Source organism: Grus americana, chromosome 18, assembly GCF_028858705.1.
Source record: "Grus americana isolate bGruAme1 chromosome 18, bGruAme1.mat, whole genome shotgun sequence".
NCBI classification, from domain to species: Eukaryota; Metazoa; Chordata; class Aves; order Gruiformes; family Gruidae; genus Grus; species Grus americana.
The window spans coordinates 5201425-5226728 of record NC_072869.1 but is presented as its reverse complement, the minus strand read 5'-3'; the positions used below and the strand labels follow the sequence as shown (position 1 = coordinate 5226728).

At 38.2% G+C, this 25304-nt stretch overlaps 1 protein-coding gene across 5 annotated transcripts in view; it reads left to right on the top strand.

Annotated features, from left to right (window-relative positions):
• The window catches only part of ANKFN1 (ankyrin repeat and fibronectin type III domain containing 1), a 158329-nt gene that overhangs the window by 93305 nt on the left and 39720 nt on the right, over nt 1-25304 (top strand). For all 5 annotated transcript variants that reach the window (XM_054846790.1, XM_054846793.1, XM_054846788.1 and 2 more), the window contains 5 exons: nt 2594-2804; nt 7801-7995; nt 9468-9581; nt 23068-23165; nt 24684-24774. In XM_054846790.1, the coding sequence (XP_054702765.1) occupies nt 2594-2804; nt 7801-7995; nt 9468-9581; nt 23068-23165; nt 24684-24774 (709 nt within the window). The remainder of the gene's footprint in view (nt 1-2593; nt 2805-7800; nt 7996-9467; nt 9582-23067; nt 23166-24683; nt 24775-25304) is intronic.

Genomic DNA, 25304 nt, shown 5'->3' with positions numbered 1-25304 from the left:
AGTGATGTTTCAATAATAATGATGTTTCAAAGAGCAAAGGAGCACAGTGTTTTGGTTTTTTCCTCTTTAGGCGGAACATCAATGATCTATTTATGTTAATTTTGAGTACATAGTACAGTAGCATACAGCTGTTAAATGCATATCATTGACTTGAGTGTGAGTTGATGACACATAGCATGTATCAGAATCATACCATTAATTAAAATATTTTGTAATCATAATTAAAATTCTTTTAATTTCTAGCCAGAGCACTTCATCCCTTCAGGGTAGGGGCAAAATACCAGAATAAGAGTAAGAGCTTTGATTTCAGGATGATAAGGTGTTATATAAGCAAGACAGCAGATGTGTGGAGCTACTGGAATGAAAAGAAATATTGCTGCATTGCAGTAAAAATTTCTGTCATTTTTAAGTTTTACCTTATAATAAAAGAAATATGTGCTGACCTCTTTCCTAAAACTTTCTGGAGATGTGCCCTCTCTAATGACAGTATATGTCCTTACAGACAATGTCTTGCCTTGAACAGAGGGGTGGATAAAGAATGATAAATCTAGCTGCTTACCATTCAACCATTCCTTTGTCTGAGATTTTTCTCTTACACCTAACACTGAAGTATGATTTAAGTATTTGATACTGAAATTAAATCTGATTCTTAGAATCTAAAGAAGAATCTGGAAACAAGAATTTGACAGAGACACATTTTGATGAAGCACTTGTTTACATAGTGTCTTTTATTCTGCATGGAAATCTACAGAAAAAAATATTTCTCCAGCATGAGCTATCTTGTGTACTTTAAGTGTCTAAAAGGTAGATTCCCAAGTCGGCACTACTCTCCTAGATTTGCTTTATTGTTGCATAGTTCATCTCATCCTTAGATAGTCATCTAACATAAGTATCTCATTTCTCTATGTTGACAATTTTGGGTAAAGATTAACATATGTATATCTGTTGTCTTTTTCTGCTGATCCCTACTATTCAGCATAGATGGGGTCCATATTAAAACTTGAAGATAACATCATCTTTGCAATTTCTTAGTGTGGTACCAATACTTTACATGCAAAACAGTAGATGAAAAGATTTCTGTCAGGCCTGAGAATTTCTGAAGACACTTTTAACTTCTAGCATAACTGAAAAAAACCTGTAGAACTGATCAAGTTCCAAGGTGTAGATGTGGACTCTAGTTTTCAGAACTGCTTGCAAACCATTAGTCTATGTGTTTTAGAAGGAGACGAAAGATGTTGCAGCAGATCAGTGCTCTTTCAGAAAGCTTTCAGTGAAACAACACAAAACTTGGGCAGGGATATGCCAAATAAAACTACATCAATTTGAAAAAGAACACGAAGTTTTGATGTGGCTGAAATGTTAATTTCTTATCACAGCAGAAGACAGTTTCAATTCAATGTTTATTTCGTATCATAAAGAATACCTTATTGTATAAAAATTTTCTGTGTTTCCTCCGTGTAGGTTTCAGGACACAGGAAGCCAGTTTACATCATATATCTGATTGCTTGCTCTCTTATGTATGCATTTCTTCAGTATGCCCATTGGCACAATATGTCTATGTAGATCTCAGTTCCTTTATGTGACCTCATGCTGAGTCCTCCTTGCTTAGCTGGGCCTCGTGCTTCTACTAATTCATTCTTTAGAGGAAAAAAACCTATTGGGTAATTATGGCAATGAGACACTGGGAGAGAGTTTAAAGAATCTTGGCAAATAACATGTCATTACTGTAGGCTCCAGAAGGATGTTCTCATAACAGAAATCTGCAGGCCATGCTGCTCTCCTGCACCTGCTTCTCCCCAGCTCAATTAAGAAATGATTGGTTTCTTTGCATTACCCCATTCTTTTATCTCCTTGACATTGGTAAGGAAAAGGTTTAACGGTTCTCCCTGCCTGAGAGTCAGTGCTCTGTATGTTCTTGGTTTTGGCTGCTTATGTTCTCTGCTGTTCAGACACATCACTTTCTGGACATGCACACTGGACAGTCAATTTTTCCAGTCTCATTTCAACTTCTTTATTTAAGGACTATACGTTTCAAAGCTGTTTCTAGTTACAAGTTAAATGCAAAAATATGAGCACCTAGAAATGACTGAGGTGTTTGAATGAACAGTACCTATTACTAGGTCACACTGGAGCTGTGAAGGTTTTTTTCCAGAATAGCTTGTTTGATTTGGATTTTGATCACCTTGAGTTTGTATACTCCAGATTTTTACTTTAATTTTGAGTTGAAAAACTCAGTAGTCCAAGACCTCCAAAATCATAGTCTTTCATCCAGTTTCACACAGAAAACATTTAATATTGTTCAAATAGTTTGATTACAGGACAGATGTCTAAAGAAGTATGGGTTTGGTTTGTATGTGTTCAAAACTCACTTGAATCTTCCCACAGACCGGAAGCAAGTTCAAGCACACAAGTTCAGAGGCAGACCAAGCTCAGTTTTGTTGCAAACAATTTCCATCTTTCCAGCTGAACCTAAGCTGGGGCTGGAGGATCAATATTTCATGGCAATCTCACAAAACACAATTTTTCTCTATTTATTTTTAAAACACTGACATTTGAAGAGTTTTACTGAATTTCTGTTTTTATTGATATGCAGAATTTCCAGTGCAATGAAGCTATGTTTGAGGCCGTAGAACAGCAAGATCTGGATGCTGTTCAGATTCTTCTTTATCAATACACTCTGGAGGAACTGGACCTGAACACACCAAACAGTGAGGGACTAACTCCTTTGGATATTGCCATTTTGACAAACAACGTTCCTATTGCTAGGACCCTTCTACACGTTGGGGCAAAGGAAAGCCCACACTGTAAGTAAAGAACACAAATTAAATTGACTTAGATAATTGCCTGTAGGAGATTAGGTTTGCTGCTGTTTTGGGAAATTAATTACATTACACACAAAAATTGACTGGGTTTATCATAAAGATGATTCTACCAGCAATAGTACCACAGTGCTGGAGGACATTTGCAGCAATATCTGCTTGTTGAATGCATGCTTAGTAGATCTTTTTTGGTCTCTGTCACATACACCAACTGATGAATCAGGTTGAGTTTCTAATGTCATTAACAGTGGGGCAGCTGAGGTAAAATCAATACTGAGGAAAAAAAAATCTTTACAAAATGGAAACAGGAAGTGAGTGATTCAAAGATCATGGTCTGAAATATGGAGTTTGTCATTGAAATGAAAAGACGATGGGTTGTCTAGACTTGGGTTTATTTTGATTATCCTTTTGATTTTGGCTATGCTGTCTTCAGGAGACAGGTTGTGTTGAAATCTATCATTTCCATTACCACAGACTCCTCACTCCTATTCTTCAAATGGCCTAAATCATAGAATCATCGACTGGTTTGGGTTGGAAGAACCTTAAAGATCATCTAGTTCCACCCCCCCACCCCCCGCCATGGGCAGGGACACCCTCCACTAGACCAGGTTGCCCAAAGCCCCATCCAACCTGGCCTTGAACACTTCCAGGGATGGGGCATCCACAACTTCTCTGGGCAACCTGTTTCAGTGCCTCACCACCCTCACAGGGAAGAATTTCTTCCTAGTATCTAATCTAAATCTCTCCTCCTTCAGCTTAAGGCCATTCCCCCTTGTCCTGTCGCTCCATGCCCTTGTAAACAGTCCCTCTCCAGCTTTCTTGTAGGCCCCTTCAGGTACTGGAAGGCTGCTATAAGGTCTCCCCAGAGCCTTCTCTTCTCCAGGCTGAACAACCCCAACTGTCTCAGCCTGTCTCCATAGGAGAGGTGCTCCAGCCCTCTGAGCATCTTCATGACCTCCTCTGGACTCACTCCAACAGGTCCATGTCTTTCTTGTACTGGGGACCCCAGAGCTGGACACAGTACTCTGGAGGGGGGGTCTCACAAGAGTGGAGTAGAGGAAGGAGAATCCCCTCCCTTGACCTGCTGGTCATACTTCACGTGATGCAGCCCAGGATATGGTTGGCTTTCTGGGCTGCAAGCGCACATCCCACTTAAATGAGAATTTCAAAGTTCTACAGAATCATAGAAAATCTAAGCACATAACAGACCTTCTCACATTACTGGATACCAATATTGCTTATAACTACATATTGCAGTTATAAAACTATCCTTTGTATTCCTTCATGGGCATTTTTATGCACAATTTGTGGGTCGGAGGGTGACTTACCAACCCAATTAATCAACCGTATACCATGACACAAACTCCGACGCCTTACTTGTGTCTAAAAATACACCAATGTATGCGAATTTGTTTTAAACTGTCAATGCCTATATTTAGGACATTCCCAGCAAGGCTATAATGAGACTGTGTTTGAGGGGTTCGGCCACTGCAGACTCTGCCATTAATTTGAAGTTAGTTAAATTAACAACATTTAGTGCTGGCATGTCAATCTCAGTGCTCCAGGAAATTGCACCTTGAGGCTACTAACATTGCCAGTTTTTTCACTGGAGAGTGTGTGTGCATGTGCGTGTGTGTGTTGAGTTTTTTTGCCAGACCCTCAGTGTTGGTACACCTTTATTGCTTTTCTATGTCCACAGCACTTATATTATCATTTATTCTGGCCTCCTTTAACCTTCCCTGGAGATTTTTGCATAGTGTAGCTGCTCAGTGAAAAGAGTTTTTTAGTTTTATATTTATTTGTTTATTTTTCTGTCATGGTTCATGACTGAGGCTTTAAAAAAAAGTGTGACAGCATTTAGAGTACATGATTGACTGCTGAAGCAACATTCATTAACCATGACAAATCTAGAGGAAAACACAGTCCTGAGTGTTCTAAATAGCAGTAAAAAAGACTAAACTAATTTTTCATTGACCTCATCTGTAAATAAATGCAGTCTGATGGCGAGCAGGGGCAATCATAAATTAGTATTCATTTCCTGTAATTAATGCAAACATGCCTATGAACACAGAGAATATGAATATATAACCACCTCATTTCCATTTCAAAATATACCCACCAAATTTCCACTTATCTTAATTTTTAGTTTTTCTGATTGAAATAATGGATGAAACATTCTCAATAAAAAGCAAATGATTGTTTGTTTGGGGGTTTTTTTGTTACCTTAAGGGTTTACAGTTGCTACTTGAAAACAAAATGCAAAAAGTTATTTTTCAGCACTCAAAACAAAGGTTTGCAGCGTCTTTATATGTGGCTTCATTCTTATGGAACTGATAGCAGTCATTTTCTATTTTCTCTAGTTTCTCTGCTTTGCTTTCTGTACTTAATCAACCCTCTTAGAATGAAATCCATTCTGTTTGTAAGATCTCAGGGCTGCAAGAACTTGATCCAGCACTCAGTGGGAGCATTTTCATTTCTCTAAGGGGGGCAGTTGTACAAGACTTCCCCAGGGGGAGGGGATTTCAAGGTAAAATTCTGACTCATCCCGATTTTGGGACAGGACACAAGAATCTTTTTAATCTGATGGGAAGTGTATAGGACCGATGCACAGATTGCGGAGACTGCAATGTACAGGAATTTCTCATTCCAAGTGCACACAGAAAGCTTCCTACAGAGAAAACTCTTGCTCTTCCACTCTATTAGCCATAGTGATCCAGCTGAAATCTCATTATAGCCCCTAACCTAATGCTGTAGAAAAGATGATCTGGAGGACAGATAGCTTCCATCTGTATCACCCGGATTGCTGCCTGGAATAGGAAGAACAGCAGAAAAAGCAATAGAAAGTAAAACTATGATCTTCATTTCCACATGGAGCTTGGACTGTATAAATCTTAACAGGAACCCAACATCTCTTAAATACAAATTAAGTAAGATCAGAGAGTACAGAGTTTAAAATATTAATTTAGTTGGGGAGGAGGCAGAGTCCACTATATTATCTTTTCAGTTACTCTTATTCATCACATACTCATGGTTTGGCTTGGCTTGTTGATGTGAACCCAAATAAAAATAAGATTAACATTTCCAGTGGCTGATTGGACATGTTTCCAAGACCTGACAATTGTGGATCAGAATCTTGATTAAACAGATAAAGCCAGATGCTTAGTGAGAACTTGAACCAATGCCAAGTCTCAATCACCTGAAGTTCTGGCACATAAAATCTCCTTTCTCAGTCCTGTTGTGCTATCAGATGTGTTGCATGCTTATTGTAAGCTTGGATCCAGGAAACCGTATCAGCTTTGGCCCTCAGGAAACAGGGAGGTCTGAGGATACCAGCATATTCCAGTAAGCCTGGCCATATGTCTCTGATGTCCATATGAAGAATGATCAGGCTTCAAAAAGGATGGCTTCAAGCCAGCTTCTGAAAGCAAAGTCTTAGAGACAAACATTCTTCAAAAACAACTTTTTGGATGTCAGGGGCATTGAGTAAGTCCTTGCTCTCCTGTGGCTTTAAAGTTCCGTGGCACTTTTCACATTAGTATATAGGGTTATTCTTAGACTCTGCTAAACTTTGATTGTGATATTGTTGTGATAGAGGGCAAAAGTTAAAATGAGAGTAAAGCAGTGGAACAGGTTGCCTGGAATGGTTGTAAAGCCTCCATCCTGGGAAGTCTTCAAGACCAGATTGGGTAATGCACTCAGTAACTTGGTCTGACCTCATAGCTGACCCTATTTTGAACAAGAAGGTTATACTAGAGTAGGTTCTTTCCATGCTGATTTATCCCATAATCCTGTGATTTTGGTTTAGGAATAACACGTTCATATGCACAGACATCTTTGCTCATATGATGTTTTAATGCTAAAAACCTGTCAGAGTCTTGGTCCTTTATATGGTACAGTTTGATGTTTTCAGAAATGTCTAATGCTCCTGTCTAGTGCTAGGGAAGTGTTTTCGGTAAATAGGGGCCTCTTAAATTAAGTCTATCTCAGAGCTCTTTTGCCAAAATACCAGACACCAGAGAAAAGTTATTTTCTATGATTTCAGAACTCCTTCTCTTGTACACTGTTTCTTGCATATTGAACATCAGATCAGCAGTTGCATGTCTCTCCAGGTTAAACACCTTTACAAGACCTATTTTCTAAACTGCAAATAATTTGAACAATTTCAGGCTAAGAGTGATTCTGAAAATAGTGCTCGATTCGCCACATTTCATTGTATAATCAAGGGGCTGGTTTAGCATAGTCTTGTGGACTTGGGCCCTATTTTAGTTTGTAACCTATGTGATCTGCATTTTCGCCTTTACATAGCACGCAGTAGTTCATACAGGCAACCTGGACTGCTAAATGTCAAATCAAAATTGTTCTGAGTGCTGGAGAAACCCAAAATCTCCATGTGTCAAGCTGCTTGCTATCTGTCCAGTCTGTCCAAGGACTAATTAGATATTACATGGGCAAAACTGTGGCACAAAGAAAACCTGGAGAGAGATCCATTCTATACCAGCAATGGCCCTTAGGCACAGAACTCTCATTCTTAAGTTTGCCAATTAGATCTGTCTTTACTTGTAGAGATTTATATATTATATGTGTTTATAACCAGTAAAATCTTCTTCTTTTTTTTTTTCAATAAAAGCTTACGATATTATGGCAAAGTAGGGGTTGAATAGAAACCAAATGCTTTATTATTTTAGTTCATTTTTAATATTCACCAACTTAAAACATATATGCAATTTCAGTCTAATTAAGACATTTTTAAGCATATGAGAAACATAGGAAGATAAAATTTGTTAATGTTATTAATCCCATTTAAGTGGCCAGATCCTTATGTGGTATAAACTGGCATGTCCTAATTCACTTCATGATGAGACAACTACTGGAAGGCAGAGCGTTCAAGGATTTGAACTTGCTTGTGTTATACCAGCATGCGTAAGGCCAGAATTTTGTCACATAAGTCCATCAAACAATTACTTTTCCCTTTTCTTGGTAGTTGTTAACATGGAAAGCAGGTCAGTGCATCTGAGTACATTGGTCCAGGAAGCACAGCAGCGAGTTACTGAATTATCTGCTCAAGTGATGAATGAAGGCCTTGGTACAGACAACACAGAAAAAGAGAAGCAACTAAAAGCGTGGGAGTGGAGATACAGGCTATACAAGCGCATGAAGGCAGGCTACGAGCATGCTAGTAAGTAGAAGAAAGTAGGTGCAAAATTCAAGACAAGAACTCTACAACTGAGAACACTCTACCTTTGTTGAGCAAAGATGCTCTCGCTAACTGATCCTCACAGCACTGCTGTAAAGCAGATGAATGCTAGGGTGGAAAAACTGAGGCATACAACTAAATGGCGTCCCAAGAATGAGAAGGAAATTGATGTCAGAACAACAGAGGAGTAAATATCTGACAGCAACAAGCACAAAGCTCCTTCAGGAGTGGGCTGCATAAAATTGATGACACCTCCAAACTCTTGGTTCAGGATCTAATGATTCTGTCCTGCTTGTTTCTCTTCACATTTACTCCTGGATCTCATTTAATGTGCTCAGAGTTTAAAATAGGATGATTAGAAAAGAATATATGAATAGGGAGGAAGAGGGATGGGGACATTGGCCTTTTTCCTGTTGTAATTTGATTTTAAAAATATGTATATTCTCTTCTAAAAGAATGGAGGTGTTCTAAACACTTGATCAAACAATGGATTTTCTTTTTACATACAAAAATTGTGAAAACTTAATCTTATTTTTGACATCTGCATATAACATTTCATCAGTGTAGTCACAGATTGGGTCACAGTTATACAAGTGAGTCTGCACCCAAAGTAAATGTGAATTTAGGTGCATGGGAAGGAGTAAACAGGGCTTAATTGTTTCACATGTAGATCTTTTAGCTGTATCCTATTCAATGAAATACAATCATTGCCATTTTATATCTTTATATAAATGTACTTAAAAATAACTTTCTCAAATTTATTGTATTCTAAGATTACTTCCTCAAGACAGATGTAGTGCTCCTTGTATTAGATACTAAATACAGGCAATACAGCAAGTAAGTTAATATAATGATTTTTTTAATCAATCCCAGCAGTAAGTCATGACACTTTGTGTTTGATTTCTGAATTGAGTCTGATTGATATTCTGTGAATTAAACTTTTTTTTAAAAAAAAAAAAAAAGTTAGGCCTCAACTGACAACTGTATTTTGGAACTACTACACTGAAACATTTGTGGAATTTGCAATTTCTGAATCACAATCATGTAAAAATGTTTTCTGTTATTTGACAAATTTGAGTTTGTTAGTGAAACCATAAAGGTTTAATTAGCTCTTTGTGGTTTTGTCCTTTCTCTCTCCTCCTACCCACCCCAAGAGATTTATAGGGGCTTTTCATTGACATAATTAGCATGAATCTGTTTTATTGGGTTACATATATGCAGGAAGATATTTTTAACCAAAAGGAGCCAAAAACCATGATAGAAACAAATGGTGTCTGCAGGATATTGTTAGCAGGGGCACTAATTAAAATGCTCAAAAGGCAGAGAACACAAACACCTACAACCCAAAGCTCACAATTGCAGGGTGATTTTCAGTGGGTTCTTTGAAGACTCAGAAACATTGTTTGAATAGGATTTGTTGTGCTGAAGAGCTGATGTTTTCTCTTCTCTCCCAGGAGCCCCTGAGGCGCCAACCAATGTCTGTCTCATGGTAACAAGCAGTACATCACTCACTGTCACCTTCCAAGAACCTCTGAGTGTCAACTCAGCTGTGGTGACCAAGTATAAAGGTACTGGATTTAGACATCTTTAATTTACTTTAACAATGTACAAAAATTTGAGGGTTAAGTGGCAAAGGTATTTATCTACAAGAGATTATGTTACAATGCAAATAAACTTTGAATTTAATTATTTTCCTAGTTAATAGTTGTAGAAGTAGAATTTTCTTAAAAGTTTCCCCAAAGACAAAATTTTTATTAAAAAATAAAAATAAATTAACCAAAATCTTTCTCCATGAGTGCTTTGAAGAAGTTTGCTTGACTCACTGTGGTTAGGATATCACTGGGTTGAGATGAGCAGTTATAAAACACTAACTTTTGGTGCCTGTGGGCTCCTGAAACCATGTGTATCCTTGTAAATGCCAAACCCACACCACCATTCCTTAAAGGAATGCCTCTGGAAGCTGAAACTTTTGGCAGAGGCATCATACAGCCCAACTAATTAGCTATTCCAGGGCTGCCACATCATTCTTGGAAGAGCAATACATTTGGGGTGGCACCAGTTAGTTGCAAAGTGGAATGAATAGGAAAATGCTTCCATCTGAATAGCACTGTTGAATAGAAATGGTTTCAAAACAGAATTTCTATTCCACAGGAAATTCCAACATAAAAAGAAAAAAATTATTGAAGATTAGAACAAAAATGAGAAATTTTAAAATTTCCTGTTTAAAGAAACTTACAGGTTTTCTAAAATATTTGAAACCGTAAGTTCTGCAGTGTTGAGTGCAGCAATCCACAGCCTCCATCTTCCACAGTTCAAGGGACTGAAAAGCACTCTTCTGAAGATCTGAGACCTTCTTTGCCCAGCCCAGGGGAGTCAAGGAGTGAGGAGCCTGAAAGTCCTCTTAGTTATTTCCCACTGTGTCTCTCTCAATGTTTCCTGTTGTGTGTGTTTCTTTGTATTAATAATTAAAAACCCATTGGCGAAGTACTTGAACCTTGGATTTCCATACACATAGCAAGAACCATAATGGCTGTGTTGCGGGGCAGCCTATTTCATGTTTCCACGTGTGGGTGTCGCAGGGATTGCTTCAACAGGATTGATTCAGAAAGCCCCAGTCCATTGAGGGTCCAACGGCTCACAGAGCTCTTTGGAAGGTGGGACGTGCCGGTGCACAGGCTCCACTGGCATCAAGCACAAGCACCCAAAGGACTGCATGACTTCATTTTGGAAAAGGCAGATTCTCTCTTTCTTCCCCCTGCTTCTGATTAGAGATTCCAGTCATCACTGGGTATACCCAGTAAAAAAAAATTTTTATGGTGTAAGAAACAAAAACAACCTCCCAGACATCACTAAAGCTATCCAAGTGATTCCATTCCTGACAGCCTCAGAAGAAGGGTAAATTACTGTATTACACCTAGTCAGCTGTGCAGTGCTGCAGGAAGTGTGATTTTCAAAAACATCAAAGCCCTTTAGAAGCCTAAATCTAATTTTCAGCAATGGGTTGGGTTGCCAGGAAACTAAATTTCATTTAAGGGCTTCCTACTGCCTGATTTGCTTGTGAAAATGATACTTGGGCTCCTAAACCACTTAAGTTCTCTTGAAAATATCAGCCTGCTCTTTGTAATATGCATATTTTAAACAATCTTGAAATATTGTCCACACTCTCATTATAATGATTGTTGATATTTTCACAGTAAAGCAAATTCCCAAATAGAATTGATTTTTAAAAATAATTTTCTAACGGCTGTAGCATTGTTTTCTTGTGTATTTGTTTGGGTTGAATCTGTTTTGTACCATGTCAATTCTGTCCTCTTTTTGGTAAACACAACATTCAGAGAAATTTAATTCAACCTGACCTAACTTTCTAATCAGACTGAGTAGCATTGCCGTCGTATTTTGAATTGCCCTCATTGGTGATCATTTTATGCTTTATCAAGTTGACAGTTAGTTTTGCCAGAATGTTCTTTTTAAATCCTTGATCCCAGGAGACTTGCATATTTATGGTTAGATAAAAAGAAAGATCATTAATAGCTCCTTTTGGTGACTTTCGGGAATTAATTAAGCACTGGTTGTAGAATTGTTTATTACATTATGGAGTGAGATTCTTTGTGCTACTTTGAGGGGTCATAAAATGAACCTTTCAAATGATCACTTGCAAGAATGATTAGAACCAGCTAGCAATTACTAGCCCTGAAAGGAGAGTGTGATAACATTTTCTGAGGATCTTTTTAGTCAGATATATAAACCTCCTACCTGGAAAATCATCTAAGCATTTTGCTAATTCAGGGATGAAAATAAGTTGTTAGGATTTTCTTCCCCTCAATACTTTACCATTTCTTTTTCTAAGCAAATTAAAATTCAGGAGCATTTGCAGCAGTGTTTAGGGAATACCTGCTCATTAACAGAAGCTAATAATGTTCTTTTCTCCGGACCTGAATTATAGGGGATAAAAACTGACATCACGTCTGTTCAGTTTAGTTTCATTCCCTAAAAACATTGAGAAACTGCCAATTCCTTTCCTTTTTCTGTGTCATCTTTTTTTTTTTTTAAACATATTTTTTCCAAAGCTTTATTTGCCCAAATGTAATTTAGAAACCAGGCTTGGAACATTATCTAACTGTCTGCTATTTTCCTGTGTGTGATCTTTTCCCTTGTTAGCTGTATAACTTACAAATAATAATACAGGAGAATAATCCTTTGCACTCACTCTCTAACCACTAAAACCATCTCACTTCATTAGGAGATTTAATTTTAACCACACACGGTGAATGGGTATTGACTTTGGTGTCCCAGCTGGATGGCAGTTCAGTGACTGCATTCTGTTGAGGCATTGCTTTAAGGAGCCAGAGTATTCTTTACTTCCTCTCCTGGATTGTTGTTTAATGTTGCAGGCACCATCCTAATGGCTCCCTTCAGTTTGCCTCCAGAGAAGGCTACAGCGTGGTGGTGGCTGACGTGAAATTATTCCTATGTATATTGTAACTTAGTAAAGTGTTTTGAGGCTGGAAGCAGACAGGCATGACATAAATCAATACTAATAGTAATAATCTGCTCCGTGCTAGAGGAAGATTCAAAGCCAGAGGCACCTCACTCCAGCCAGTTTTAGGAAGGATGTGAAGCATCACTGTAGCATTGAGAAGAAAAATCCCTGCCCTTGGCTAATCGTGCCCTCAAGCCAAACTTCACATCCCATCCTGGAAGTACTTAAGACCTGCTTTAGTTTTACATATTTGAAAATGCAATCAAAACGTTCCATACTAATATACAAAATAACTTGCCACAGTTTAAAGCTAGGGTGAACCTTCTGTTTAAGGCTGTCATATTGTTTCTGATGTATTTTTATCCTAGAGCAACACTACTGTAACTATCTTGATGCAAAAAATCCCAGCAGCAACATAATCTAGATAGGCACCACTTGACTCCTAGGAACAGTCCCAATAGAGCGAGCAGTAAGTGCTTGTAGGGCTTTTAAGAACTGTTGTTTTTCATTAACTAGCCTTTCTAGGCTTCACATGTTCCACACAACGCATACACATAAAGAAAGCAGGGGTATTTAAAGAATAAAAGGGTAAGTAATGGTAACTGTAATTTTGTTGCACTTATTTTCTGTGCATTTTAAACCTGGTTATTATTCTGCTTTTATGGTGAATAAGTACAGGTAAACCTCCTCTTACTGCATAATTTTTTTTCATCCATTTCCCATTAGAAGTAGTCATAATAATGCTGTGATCCCCAAGTATAGGATAAGGAAGAAAAATGGACATAGCACTGATCATTACCTACTGGAAAGGATCACTGTGCAATGGAAAAATCTCCATTTATATTTTATTTACAATTTTTAAACAAACATCTATATACCCTTTTGGAGAAAAAATGAAACAGCTTGTATAACCAAAGTTGAGCTAATTTATTTAAGAGCCTGGAAATATTTATGTTTGAAGAGAGAGGAAGAGAGAAAAAAATCTGAGCCATGTTTGATGTAGCAAACAGAGCTGATCTTCTCCGTTTGGATGTAGCTGTGGACTTGGATGCCAAATTATTTTCCAGATAGTGATGCTAGGCTATCTAGGCCACTTTAGCCCTTGTCACCTTTTCGTTTAGCTTGTTGTTTTAGCAGAATATTTCATGTTTGTCAGGACTGTCCAGCTGCCTTCCAGGATTTCTGTTGGATGGAGAAAAGACTTTTTTTATTTTCTATGTCAGTGTGGCTCTTTACAAAAAAAACCATGTCAGCTTAGATCAGGAAAGAAGGAGTTCTATCTTGCTTAAATTTTGACAAAAAGTCATTCCCTGCCTCCCTTCTCCAAAGCAATTTGTGGCTCATTTCAGAATTTTTCTGCATGAGAATAATTTAAATTGTCTTTAAATCACTGGTTCAGTCCTAAAGTAGATGCTATGTCACTGCTTGATCCTGTTCCAATTTATAGTGGAATGAAGTAACATTCTGCATTCAACTTGATCTTGAAACCCTTTTCACTTATTATTCAAAGTTTCTTTGTATATTTTGAAACTCATTCTTTCTTTCCCTAAAACAGTTCTTACTCCATAAAAAAAAAAAAAAAAAAAGAGAATACATTTCTTTGTGAGACATTTGAATTTATCCTGCTGAATAGGTGTGGTCTGATATTTTTTACAGTAGTTCATTTATGGCATTTTATTACGTCTCCTGGGCATTTTATTTGCACATTACATTTTGGTAGCTAACAGGACTGTGCAATCTGACTTCTATTTTTATGCCTAGCAAGTATAGAAATGTATAAATGTTAAAACAAACCTTTCTATTTCTAGCTCCTGACAATGTCTGTAGTATGTATGTGTAGGACAACATAAATTAAAGAACTTCTATTTTTTTAGTTTGCTATGTATTTAAAACCACCTTTGAACATGGATCACATATTAAGTGATGTTGTGGTTGATCAGACAGCAGTTACTCAATTCAATCATTTTTTCCTCCTTTGTGTTTGATAAGGATTTTGAACAAGATGAAGGGCTATGAGAAAACCCAGACACATAGGCTCTGGTTTTGTCTGTCTTTAGTGTCTAAGAAAAAAGGCCATATCATGATGTTGCTGAATTTTAGATATTGCTTTACCTTGTAGATTTACTTTGACTTACTAAAATTAATACGTATATTTTGAAATTATTTGCATGTGGCTAAGCGTTATAGCTTCCAGTTCATAGGTATTGCATAGAAAAGGTGAATTTCTTACAGTCAGTGACAGGAATGGAACTCAAACCCTTCATTTTCTGTCTTGAAGGAGGTTTCTGATTTAGCAGATCTTTTGATCCATGGGCTTGGAAATGCTTCCTCACTGGAGACTTAAACAACAGAATGTCTTCAAAGGGGTTGTGAAAAAGTTTCCCTGCTCACTGCTTTGTCTGAAGTCTTCTCTGGTCCATCATGGACTTTTCTGGTGCATTTATAAGCATAAAGGGTCTAAACCGTAGTCAGTTTGTCTCTCCAACCAGAACTTGATGCTGTTCTAGTAATTAGATCTGACCAACAGAACTGATACATGAATGTAACTTTGGAATCAGACCTTTGGATCTGCTTCAAGCTCTTACCTCATGTATTGAGCATAAATTGCAGGGTTTACTGTTTTCATGCATGAGTGCCCAATTAGTTCATGCATGAACACCCAATCGATTTATGCATGAGCGTCCAATCAGTTCATGCAGGAGCATCCATTTAATTTACTAATGAACGCCCAGCTGGTTCACACATGAGCGCCCTATTAACTCATGACTGAGCACCCAATGAGTTCATGCATGAGCACCCACTTAGCTCATGCCTGAGTACTGTGTTGGGCATATATGGCAGGTTTCAGTAGCTAGGGGCCACAGGTGTGAAAGGAGGTCAGGAGATGCCAGGTGCTGGTCACAACTGGCCCAGCCAGCTCTAAATGCAATGGAAAACCCCATTGCTGAGCGTAACTCCACGGTGGAGACCCAGGAAGTTGGCAGTAGTAAAGGGGGAGGATAGGTGTTTGGCTTAAGTTGAGCCTGGAAAAGGTGGTGGAAATGTGTTCACTTAGATCTGTTTGTTGAATTGTTTATGTTTTCTTTCTTCTCAGTCTGAATGAGTGATTAGAAGTTTGTATTAATTGGCAATAAATTAAATTAAGTAAAAATTCCCCAAATCAAGACTGTTTTGCCTGCAACACCTGGCTGCAGTGCTAGGGAAAGGTGAAAGCTCTGTAAGCTACTGTGTAGGGATTAATTTATAAAGAAATAAAAGCCTTAACTATAATTAATTAACATCTATAAGCTAAGTCCCTCTTTAAAAATATGTTACAGGAGAACCAGAGGAAAAGCAGTGGAACCCCATTAAACAGATTACTTGTATTAGGGTTTGTCTATTTACTTTCTTTGTTAACAGTGCTATGCAGTGTTCTGATTTGTCTCCTACATTGTGATAGATTACATTTTTGTTTGCATTTTCCCAACTTCTCATTATTAATTCGATTTGAATGTATTTTTGTTTTGGGAAGAAGTTGAGCCTAACCCATGCATGCTTCACACAAATGAGCAGCAGTCCTTACGTTCATGAGCTTCCCCACCAGTTTTGGTTACACAGATTACATGAGTAAAATGTACCCACTGGGAGTGGAAATTTGCAGAATCAGAGCCAAGGCTGTTATACCTTTCTAGGATGTGAAACCTTCGCATAAGAACCCCATTTATTCTCCAATCCCTTCTCACCGTTCTAACGTGTATTTTCTCCCACTTTTCTTTCCACAGCCAGAGTGGGATACGTTTGTCATTGCACGGCTGAGACACAAATCTTGGCTGTTATTATAATCCATTGTAGCTTTTTAATCACTGGCCCACATTGGAAGGCAATATGCACCCACATGGCACATTTTCTTAGTTATTTATAAAACGTTAGTAAGAAATGTCATTTTCACTAACAGAAGGGAAAAAAGTTCCTTCTTGTACTGGAATAGCTGACCTTATTACAAATGGATAAAGAATTGTTAGTGCTTAGAAAACACTAATTGAATACTTGAGCGAAAACAGTCAATAATTTTTTTATTTTCTCTTGGTGAGAATTTTATTACAATGCAATAAAAATAATATCTTATAAATCATTTATATAATGTAGATTTGCCATAAGATGAGTTGTGAAACCATGATCAAGCAAAGATGTGTCTTTGGCACCCAGCCTGCTGTCATAATGCTTCCCATAAACATCAAGACATAAAATAGAGTATTCTGGCCTGGGTCAAAGGAATATCCAGAAACAGGGCCACAAGAAAGGCTCTTTAACATCACTGATTATTATTAGCAGGCGTAAAATGTAAAGGAGCCTACAGCTGTTTGGGAAGAAGCTTTACTGCAAATAAAGTATTTGATTATTAAAAAAAATTCTCTGAAACAAGTATCATGAAGATGTATAGCCATGGAAGTTTCAAATGAAGATGTGCTCTCTAGGAATAGTCTAGCAATGCTCTTCTTGGTACTGTTTTGACTGTTGTTCTGACAAGAGTCCCTTAAACCCATCCATACCTCTTTCACACTAAAACACAACAGTGCTTTATTTACTTCAGGTGGACACAGTGCTGTTTGTTTTCATCTTTTTCGTTCCTCTTCAGCCTTATTGATGTTTCTACTGACCCAGTACAAAGAGCCTTGAATAAGTTTACAGAAATAACAGAAATAATAGATAAGATCCAAAATAATGAGCACTAGTATTTAGAGCAGTTAGGAGCTCATGTTTTAATTTAAGTAGTACCTAGAAATCCCAGTCCCAGGCCATGACTACACTGTTTTAACTTCTGTGTTTGCACAGCAATATGTGTAAGTCCCTTAGGCAGTGTAGTAAATCCCAGTTAGTGTCCCTAAACAAACAAACAAATGAAAAGTTCACCTGTCCCTTTTGTAAGTGCTGTGGTTCGTATCGTATTGTCTCTGTCTATGCTCTTAAGCAGCAGAATGCAACCAGTTCCAGACGTTTTAAGTTAGTGTGCATTTATGGGTCAGTTATACCTTTCATGCAGAAAACCAAATCCATGGGAATAAATGCAAATTCCTCAGTGCCAAACATTTGTTTTTTCCTAAAGGAAGCACTATGCTGGGATCTCTGTCACTAGGTCTCTACAGCTGGTATGACTTGCCTTTCTCCTATCATTCTTTGGAGAATTTCCATACATGAGAGAGGCATGAACAGAGCCTGAACCCAAATCTGCAAAAATTGGGTTCTTTTCTCAATTCAGACTGGAAAGAACAGTTCAAGGCAGCTAGGAGGAGCTGACCAAATACTGCAAAAAATATTCTCCATCTGAGCTGGCGATGCTGTCTACACCAACAAACTGATTCCTCCTTTTCACTGGTGTTCAATTCTCTTCACTTGTGTTATACTTCTAAATATTTGTTTAGGTACTTCATCCTGATTTTATTCACATGAATGGCAGTGTTCAATATCCTTAAATCAAGCTGCTGAGACATTATAAGTGTAAATTATTAAAATTATTCGTAAAGATCAGCAGGCAGGAAAAGATGGTGTGAAGTGGTTTCTGGTGTTAGTGCTCTCAGTTTTACATTTCAAAGGAAGCTGTTGAACAATTCAAGTATTTGTTAGGAGGCCCTTGGAAAAACAAGCTAACATCACAGTGTCCTTCAGCCTAGGCCTTAGACATGGGGAGGAAGGGAAGGAGAGACAATCTTTGCTGTTTAAGTCTGGGTTAAAAGCCACACTGGCACAATGCTTTGCCCAAGGTCACACAGCAAGTCAGTAGCAAATGCAAGAATAAAACCCAGAATCCCAGCTCAGGACACTATTCTGTAGACCCCATTAATTTAGCGACAGGACTCATGTCCCTCAGTCTAATTAATCTACTCGGCAATTCACTGAGTAATTTAAGTGCAAGCAAAAACAAATGCCAAGAGAAGTGGCAAATTCTACTGTGGCTTGGGCTGTTTACTTGACTCAGGAGAAGGTGCTTTCCTGAATGAATCTACAATAGGGTCTGGAGGTGTTTCATGCCTTCACTTTGTCTCTTGTCTGTCTGTCAATCTCTCTGATAAGCTGTTTAAGGCATGCTCAGTGTAACAGCAAGATAGCAAGTGGAAAAGAAACAGGTGAAAATAAGCTTCTCCCTTTATTTTAAACTGCATGAATTGAGTATTAAAAAAAAAAAATAAACCACACAACTTGGCCACAAGTAGGTTACATAACTTAAGCCAGTCTAAAATTATGTGCCAGCAATTTACATGAGTTTTATGTAACTGTTTATACTGGTGTTTATTTAAAAATTACTACTTATCTTGGCGACCGCAGCAACACATCGTGCATTTGCTAGCTCTGGAATACAGGGCACCTTCATTAAAACACATAGTCACCAATATATTAAACACACAAAAACCCCTGCTCTGACATAACGTGAAGTGTCAGATGGAAAGCCGCAACAGCGAAGACATTCAGCGCTCACGACAAAGCAGGCCTTTGGGGTGTTCAGAACGGGACTGGAACATGCTCCATCCTTAATTCACCCAACAGCTTTCAGGTCCTTTACAGCACAGTTGGTACAGTCTACAAGACCAGCTCTTGTTCCTGGGCTTTTATAAAGGACCCTCTTCATCTTCAGGTTTTTATACTTGAACATTTTTATATTGGACTTTTAAAGCGCTGAGGTTAGCTAGCTTTTTGTTCTTTCTTAAAGTCCCAAGTACTTTAGAGTTACACAAATGGTTGATATTTTTTGCTTACTACCACAGCAGTCTCTCCCAGCACTCTCTTTTAGAAAGTATGCAAAGATTGAGCAAAATCTTCATGATGGGCTCCTCATGCACAAAGTTACATACTTTTTAGATCCGGGTTAATCACAAGGGTAGGTCCATGGATGTGTGGCTGTGTATTGGTACCAGAAAGCTATATGTATCCCACAAAGCTAGAAAGTGTGAGCAACACTGGCCTGATAAATGTAATATAGGTCATAGGAGTTTGTCCCTTGCTGTTCTGCGGCCTGCTGAGTGAACAAGATGCTCTACCTCTCCTTGCCTTCATTTTCCCACCTGTAAAATAGGGACACTGGTATTCACATCCTTCTAAGAGGTTTAAAACCCAATGAATGAGTATAGTAGAGCATTATGTATTATTTTTAGACAACCATTATGGTAGAAAGCTGAAATCTCGCAATGTATAACAGGAGATATAAACTTAATAAGTGATAAATGACTTAAGTTGGTTTGCGTTTCCTTAAAACTATGTCATGTCATCCCCTTCTCACTTGTATCAGTAAAATCATGGGGGAAAAAGGTTTGTTAAAATCAGAAGTAAGCAAAAATTTCCAAAATTTTTAATGAGTTTCTTTATGACAGATATCATGAGTCAGAGAATGACATTCTGTCAAAAATAGCAATGCTGCAGTGTATCCCGTTATTATGTTTTCAGTAGTACTTTGAAAAAGGGGGGAAAGAAGGCACTATTCCAATGCAGCTGTTCAAAAAATATTTATTTTTTAAGTATGGAAATTTTTATTGAAACTGGGGGGCAGGGTTTTTTCCAAATGTGAGGTTTGTAAATATATATACTTGAAAACTGCATTTTGAGTAACTTTGTATAGACCATCTTGTTAGGTAAATATCCTTTAAAAGGAGGGGTTGTCAATCATAATGATAACCATAACCTGATCCACAAGCTACTATCATATTCCTATGTTTTCAATTCCATGGGGCTCAGCCACCACAGGGTGAGTTAAAAAAATAAGTACAAAATGCTGGCATTACTTGTTTGCATAATGAGAAGCACAGCTAAGCCTCAGCCTAGCAGCCAGTGAAGACTCAGCTGGTTGAGGGGATCACAGGGGTACACAGCCCTCCTCTGTACCTCATGAAAGGACTTGCAGACTCAGTCGCTCTCCCTGATGACTAGTTGTCCTTCAAGGGACTGGGAGATCACAGCGTCACCCAGCAAGCAGATGAGGGCATTTGCCCTGCACATCGGGTTTCACCAACAACATGAGTTGGGGCAACACTTTTCCTTAAAACATCAGAGCAAAGCTGTGATTTATTATTTCAAACCCCACTTCCTCAGCCATTCCTGAGACAGCATTAAAGGCAATGTCAGCCTTTTCTCCTCTTGGCAACTCACCTTCTTTCTCTGAACTCCTGGTCCTTGATTATTTCTGAGAACAAACTGCCATGCTGTTGCTAGTCATGATACCAGTATTGTGATGTTCCTGCTGTACACATGGTAGCAAAGGTGTAGGATTACAGTCCTGTTTAGATTAAGGCAGTTAATTCCTCTTCAGGCAGCGTGTTAGGATCTCTAAATATTAGGAGCACTTTTCTAAATGCCAGAATACAAATGGAAGGGTTGAGAAAGAGACCCACATCAAGAATAGGGCTGCAATGTGTATCCATGTAAACTACCCAAACTTAAATATGCCTCTTGAACTACCAGTTTGTGTTTGAGCACTCTCCAGTCCATAGAACGGCTAGAAATTTGGGAAGCTCAAAAGCAGCTTAAAGCCACTTATTTCACCCTTGGCTTTTGTTTTGTGCTGCCTAAAGTGCAACCTTACCACTGCCCCTCACGCTGAGAAGCAGAGTCAGCCATGCCTGGGGATTTCAATGAAGACAGGATTTGTTGGCGGAACGTGTCTTGAGTGGCACTATCTTGCTTTACATGAATCTTTGAGAAGAACAATGGTATCCGAAGTGACTGAAAGCCTGGTGATAACATGTTCAGCAGTTCAGACAGGGTTTCTCCAATTTATCCTTCTGGAAAACAGACAAGATGTCTAAGTTTGCAGCATGTATACAATGTCCCTGATGATTTAATACAGCAGAGTTATAAACCCTGAAAATCATGGTTTACAATGGAAACTCTGACAGGCCATCAAGTTCAATGGTACTTATAAGTATTCCTATAATTAAGTTGTCAACAAAAACCTACAGTACAGTACTGTAACAGTCTCTATATTTTCATTCTAATATACAGAGATAGCTTCCACTAAAGGTGGCAGTAATTAGGTATTTAAAACCCATGGAAAACTAGAAAAATATACACTGAAAAAGTTCAAAGAAAATAGACAAAACCAATATCCTTTTCATTGCAGCAAATACAAAAATGTTGCAGAACATGCTGTGCATTCACAAACTGCAATAACAGAAAAGGAGCAATTAGGAGAGAAAGGAAAAATGAGTTGTGCTATTGATACTCGGCTATTTTAGAAAAATGTGTTGGCAGTTGAATATTGTATATGCTGAGCAAAAAATTCCGTGAAGCCTTTTTCTTTTAACATGAAAATACCAGTATGACACAGCCAGAAGATGAAAATTTCACATGCCAATATTAAAATACCTATACCTACTGATCTGTTTTAAATTAGACTCCTATACCAATAAATATGCAAATAAAGTATCTATAAACTATTTTGTGAATCTTAAAAGGAAAGCTTTGGGTATAATTCTCTAGTTTGATGTAAATCCAGAAAATTGACGGGATCTTCCCATGTGTGCAGTAGAATAATTTAAGAGATTAATTTTGCTATATTTTTGATAGGTTTTCCTGGAATTTTGAGTCTGAAGGTACAAGTTACTAAATCCCAGAGGTATGACTCCGGGATTAACCTTAGCTCTAATCATGGTACCTGTCATTACTAAAGTATAATTTAAGAAAAAGAGACTGTTTTCCTACCTGCAGCCATCAGTTCCCCACTTACATATAGGCTTTTTTTTTTAAATCATCTAGTAGTTTTTCACGGTCTGTTGATATTTTACATGCACATTCATTTTTGCAAGTACTGAGGAAGACTCCTGACAGCAGGACTACGGATTTCATAACCCCTTAAGCAGGAATACGAGTCGTCCAAACAAGTTGATGGGAGCACTTCGGTGAGGGTATCCCTTAGAATTTAGGCTGCAGGACAGGTTGGGAAGGATGTGTCAGCCCAACGCCACTTAATTCACTTCCAAAGTGGATACAACTTAATAGGTCCTTGTGGACCTCTGTAATTTCAGGGACCACAGGAGAATCAGGGTTGGACAAGAGAGCCAGAACCCACTGAAACCATTGAAGAGACTCTAGCGAGTGTCTGATCTAGTCCACAGATGGTATTTCTATACAAATTAGCCAAGACTAGGTGATGAGAGTTTTGTGGTCCTCTGGAGCCAAAAGTACTCTGCCCATGCCCACCTATGCAGATCCAATTGCAAAACAGTGGGCTTTGTTGGTTTGGATGTATAAACTGCCAGATGGCATTAGCAGGTCCAAATCCTCTACCTACTCTCTTCCACTACTTCTCTATCTTTAAAAGGAAATTGTTTAAATGAGGGCAAATGTTGACAGCATGTAATTTGTATTGCAGAGTTTTTAAGCATTCTTTCCTGAAAAGCATTTAAGCAATATTTTGCTTTTCTCTCTCATATACAGAGATATAATTTAATTATTGTGTGAAGTTTTGCTAAACATTATTGTTAAACCTGACTTTTAGCATCCACATGGAATGGGAAACTGTTAGAAGAAAAGTTAACCTGTGAGTGATTCAAGTACATTTCTTTGCTTGGACTGGTATCTGATTGCATTTTCTCCTGCTATTTGTTTCCTAGTGGAATGGAGCTCTTCAGAAGACTTCTCTCCTTTGGTTGGTGAAATAATTATGGATAATCTTCAGTATTTGAGGTGCACCATCACAGGTCTCAGAACAGTAAGTGCCAAATGACACGTTTAGATCTTGATGCCCCCTGCCGCTGCAGTGATACACAGACACTGACAATTTGCATCCATGCCTGCTGGTGATAACTGCAGAGCACCCTTCTTCTAGCAACAAGTTCTAGTCATTAAGCATAAGATGTCTGGTATCCATAATCCGAAAGTCACAAAGGAATAGACAGACAGCATGAACTGTTTTATAAGTTGTCATGCTTACGGGAGAACAGAAAAGACTGGCGTGAAAGCTGCTGTTTTCTGGATCACAGGATAATCTTAGTGCAGATCAAAGGCTCGTGAAAGATCTAGTCCTGACTCTGATGACCAGCAGCTAAAAAACCAGTTCTTTCTCTTCACCTTCTTCCAGGAACACACACATTGATGGCAATCATTTTCATTTTTGTTATTTATTTTTGTATAAATGTTTTACACTGATAAGAACAGGTCACCAATGGAGAAAACTGATGAACATTCATATGGATTTTTAAGCAGAATAATTTTGACCATGTGTCTGAAAGTCTTTTTCCTACAGGCTGTTCAGGACCATTTGTGCAAGCAAATATTGATTCACAAAATACTTGATGAAAATAAGTCTTGCTCAAAATACAACTATTTCCACTAGAAACATCACTAGAGGGGCCCAATCCAGCATCCGCTGAGCTGGAGCCTTTCCACTGTATTCACTGCACACTGAATCAGGCCTAGAGTTACAACAGGGGGAAGTATGCATGTGACCCTTGGCCAGTGCCCCAAAACATGGGCTCTCAAAATGACAGAATTAACTTTGAAGAATAACCAACTGGCACAATATAAACCCCTCTACGTAGAATAGAAAAAATAATCTTTTTTTTCTAACCTTTTCTGTGAAGAAATCTTTGATTTGAAGCACACTGCCTTCCAGGGAGCTGAGCCACAGCATGTATTTACTCTGTTTCTCATTTTCTAACAACAAAACAGAGTAACTATTCTTAAGATAAAATCAAGCAAGCTTGTACAGTCACTTCCATAGGCACATGTTAAGAACAGTGCTTACTGTGTGTTTGTCTATACACTCCAAAGCATGTAACATAGTTAAATTAAAAGCTAGACTTTCAGAAGTGCTCTCCATCAGCCTAGATTTATGCATCAAAATCAGTGATAAACGTGTGACTGATTTCAGTGGCAGCCAAACAAAGCTTCTTCCATTGCTGTGCTGGTAGAGAGACTGTTAAATACAAGATGAAAAAGAGGAGTCCCTATTCCTGAAGCCTGATTGTAAGAGGTCCCAGGGTTCAGCTTCGGTAGAAGAGATTGCGGTTTGTCAGTTGGAATTGGTGTGTTCTGTTAACCCTCAGCAGATTGCTTGTCCGAAAATCTTTGTACTATGTTTCAATCTGTCATGGTGCACCAGCTGATGCACCGGAAAGCTATTTCAGATTTTCAAAGAAAACATCATTGGGAGGGATTGCTTTCCAGTTATTACAGCCAAGATTTTGAGTCAAGCAATAGTTTTGACTCCAGTTGTTTCCATTTGCAGGGCCAGAGGTATTATATCCATGTTTCAGCATACAACATGAGAGGATGGGGACCTCCACGCAAATCTACTCCTGCATATGCTTCTCCTTCAAGTAGGTAGAGTTTGTCTACCCTCGTAGTTTGATTAGTGATGTTGCTTTGTAAGAATTTCTCCCTCTTCAAAGAACAGAAAAAGACAAATATTCTGGAGTTCATTATTTAATTGCCATGACATCTAGGATTGAAATAAATAAATACATAAGCCTCAACTCCTTCCACCTCCCTAAAATAAGCAAAATAATCATATATGTATATTTTTTTGTCTAATCTTTTATTGTTCTCCAGTCCTTTGACAGAACATTGTCATCTAATTACTAACACTTAAGAAAAATGAGAAATATTTTGACCTTCCTTTCTCCTAATAGAATTCTGCTATATGGAACCTCATTTGTCACTACATGAATGGATCAAAACCTGAATCTGAACTAGAACAAAACCACATCTATCATATGTAATTTTGTATCTGACTTGTAACATTATAGATTCCATCCACTGGACCATTCTTATAGCATCCTGTGTGTAAAATACTCTAGTTTGGGCATGCATGTTGACAGGATCTAGCCCATCAGCACTAAAATGTCCC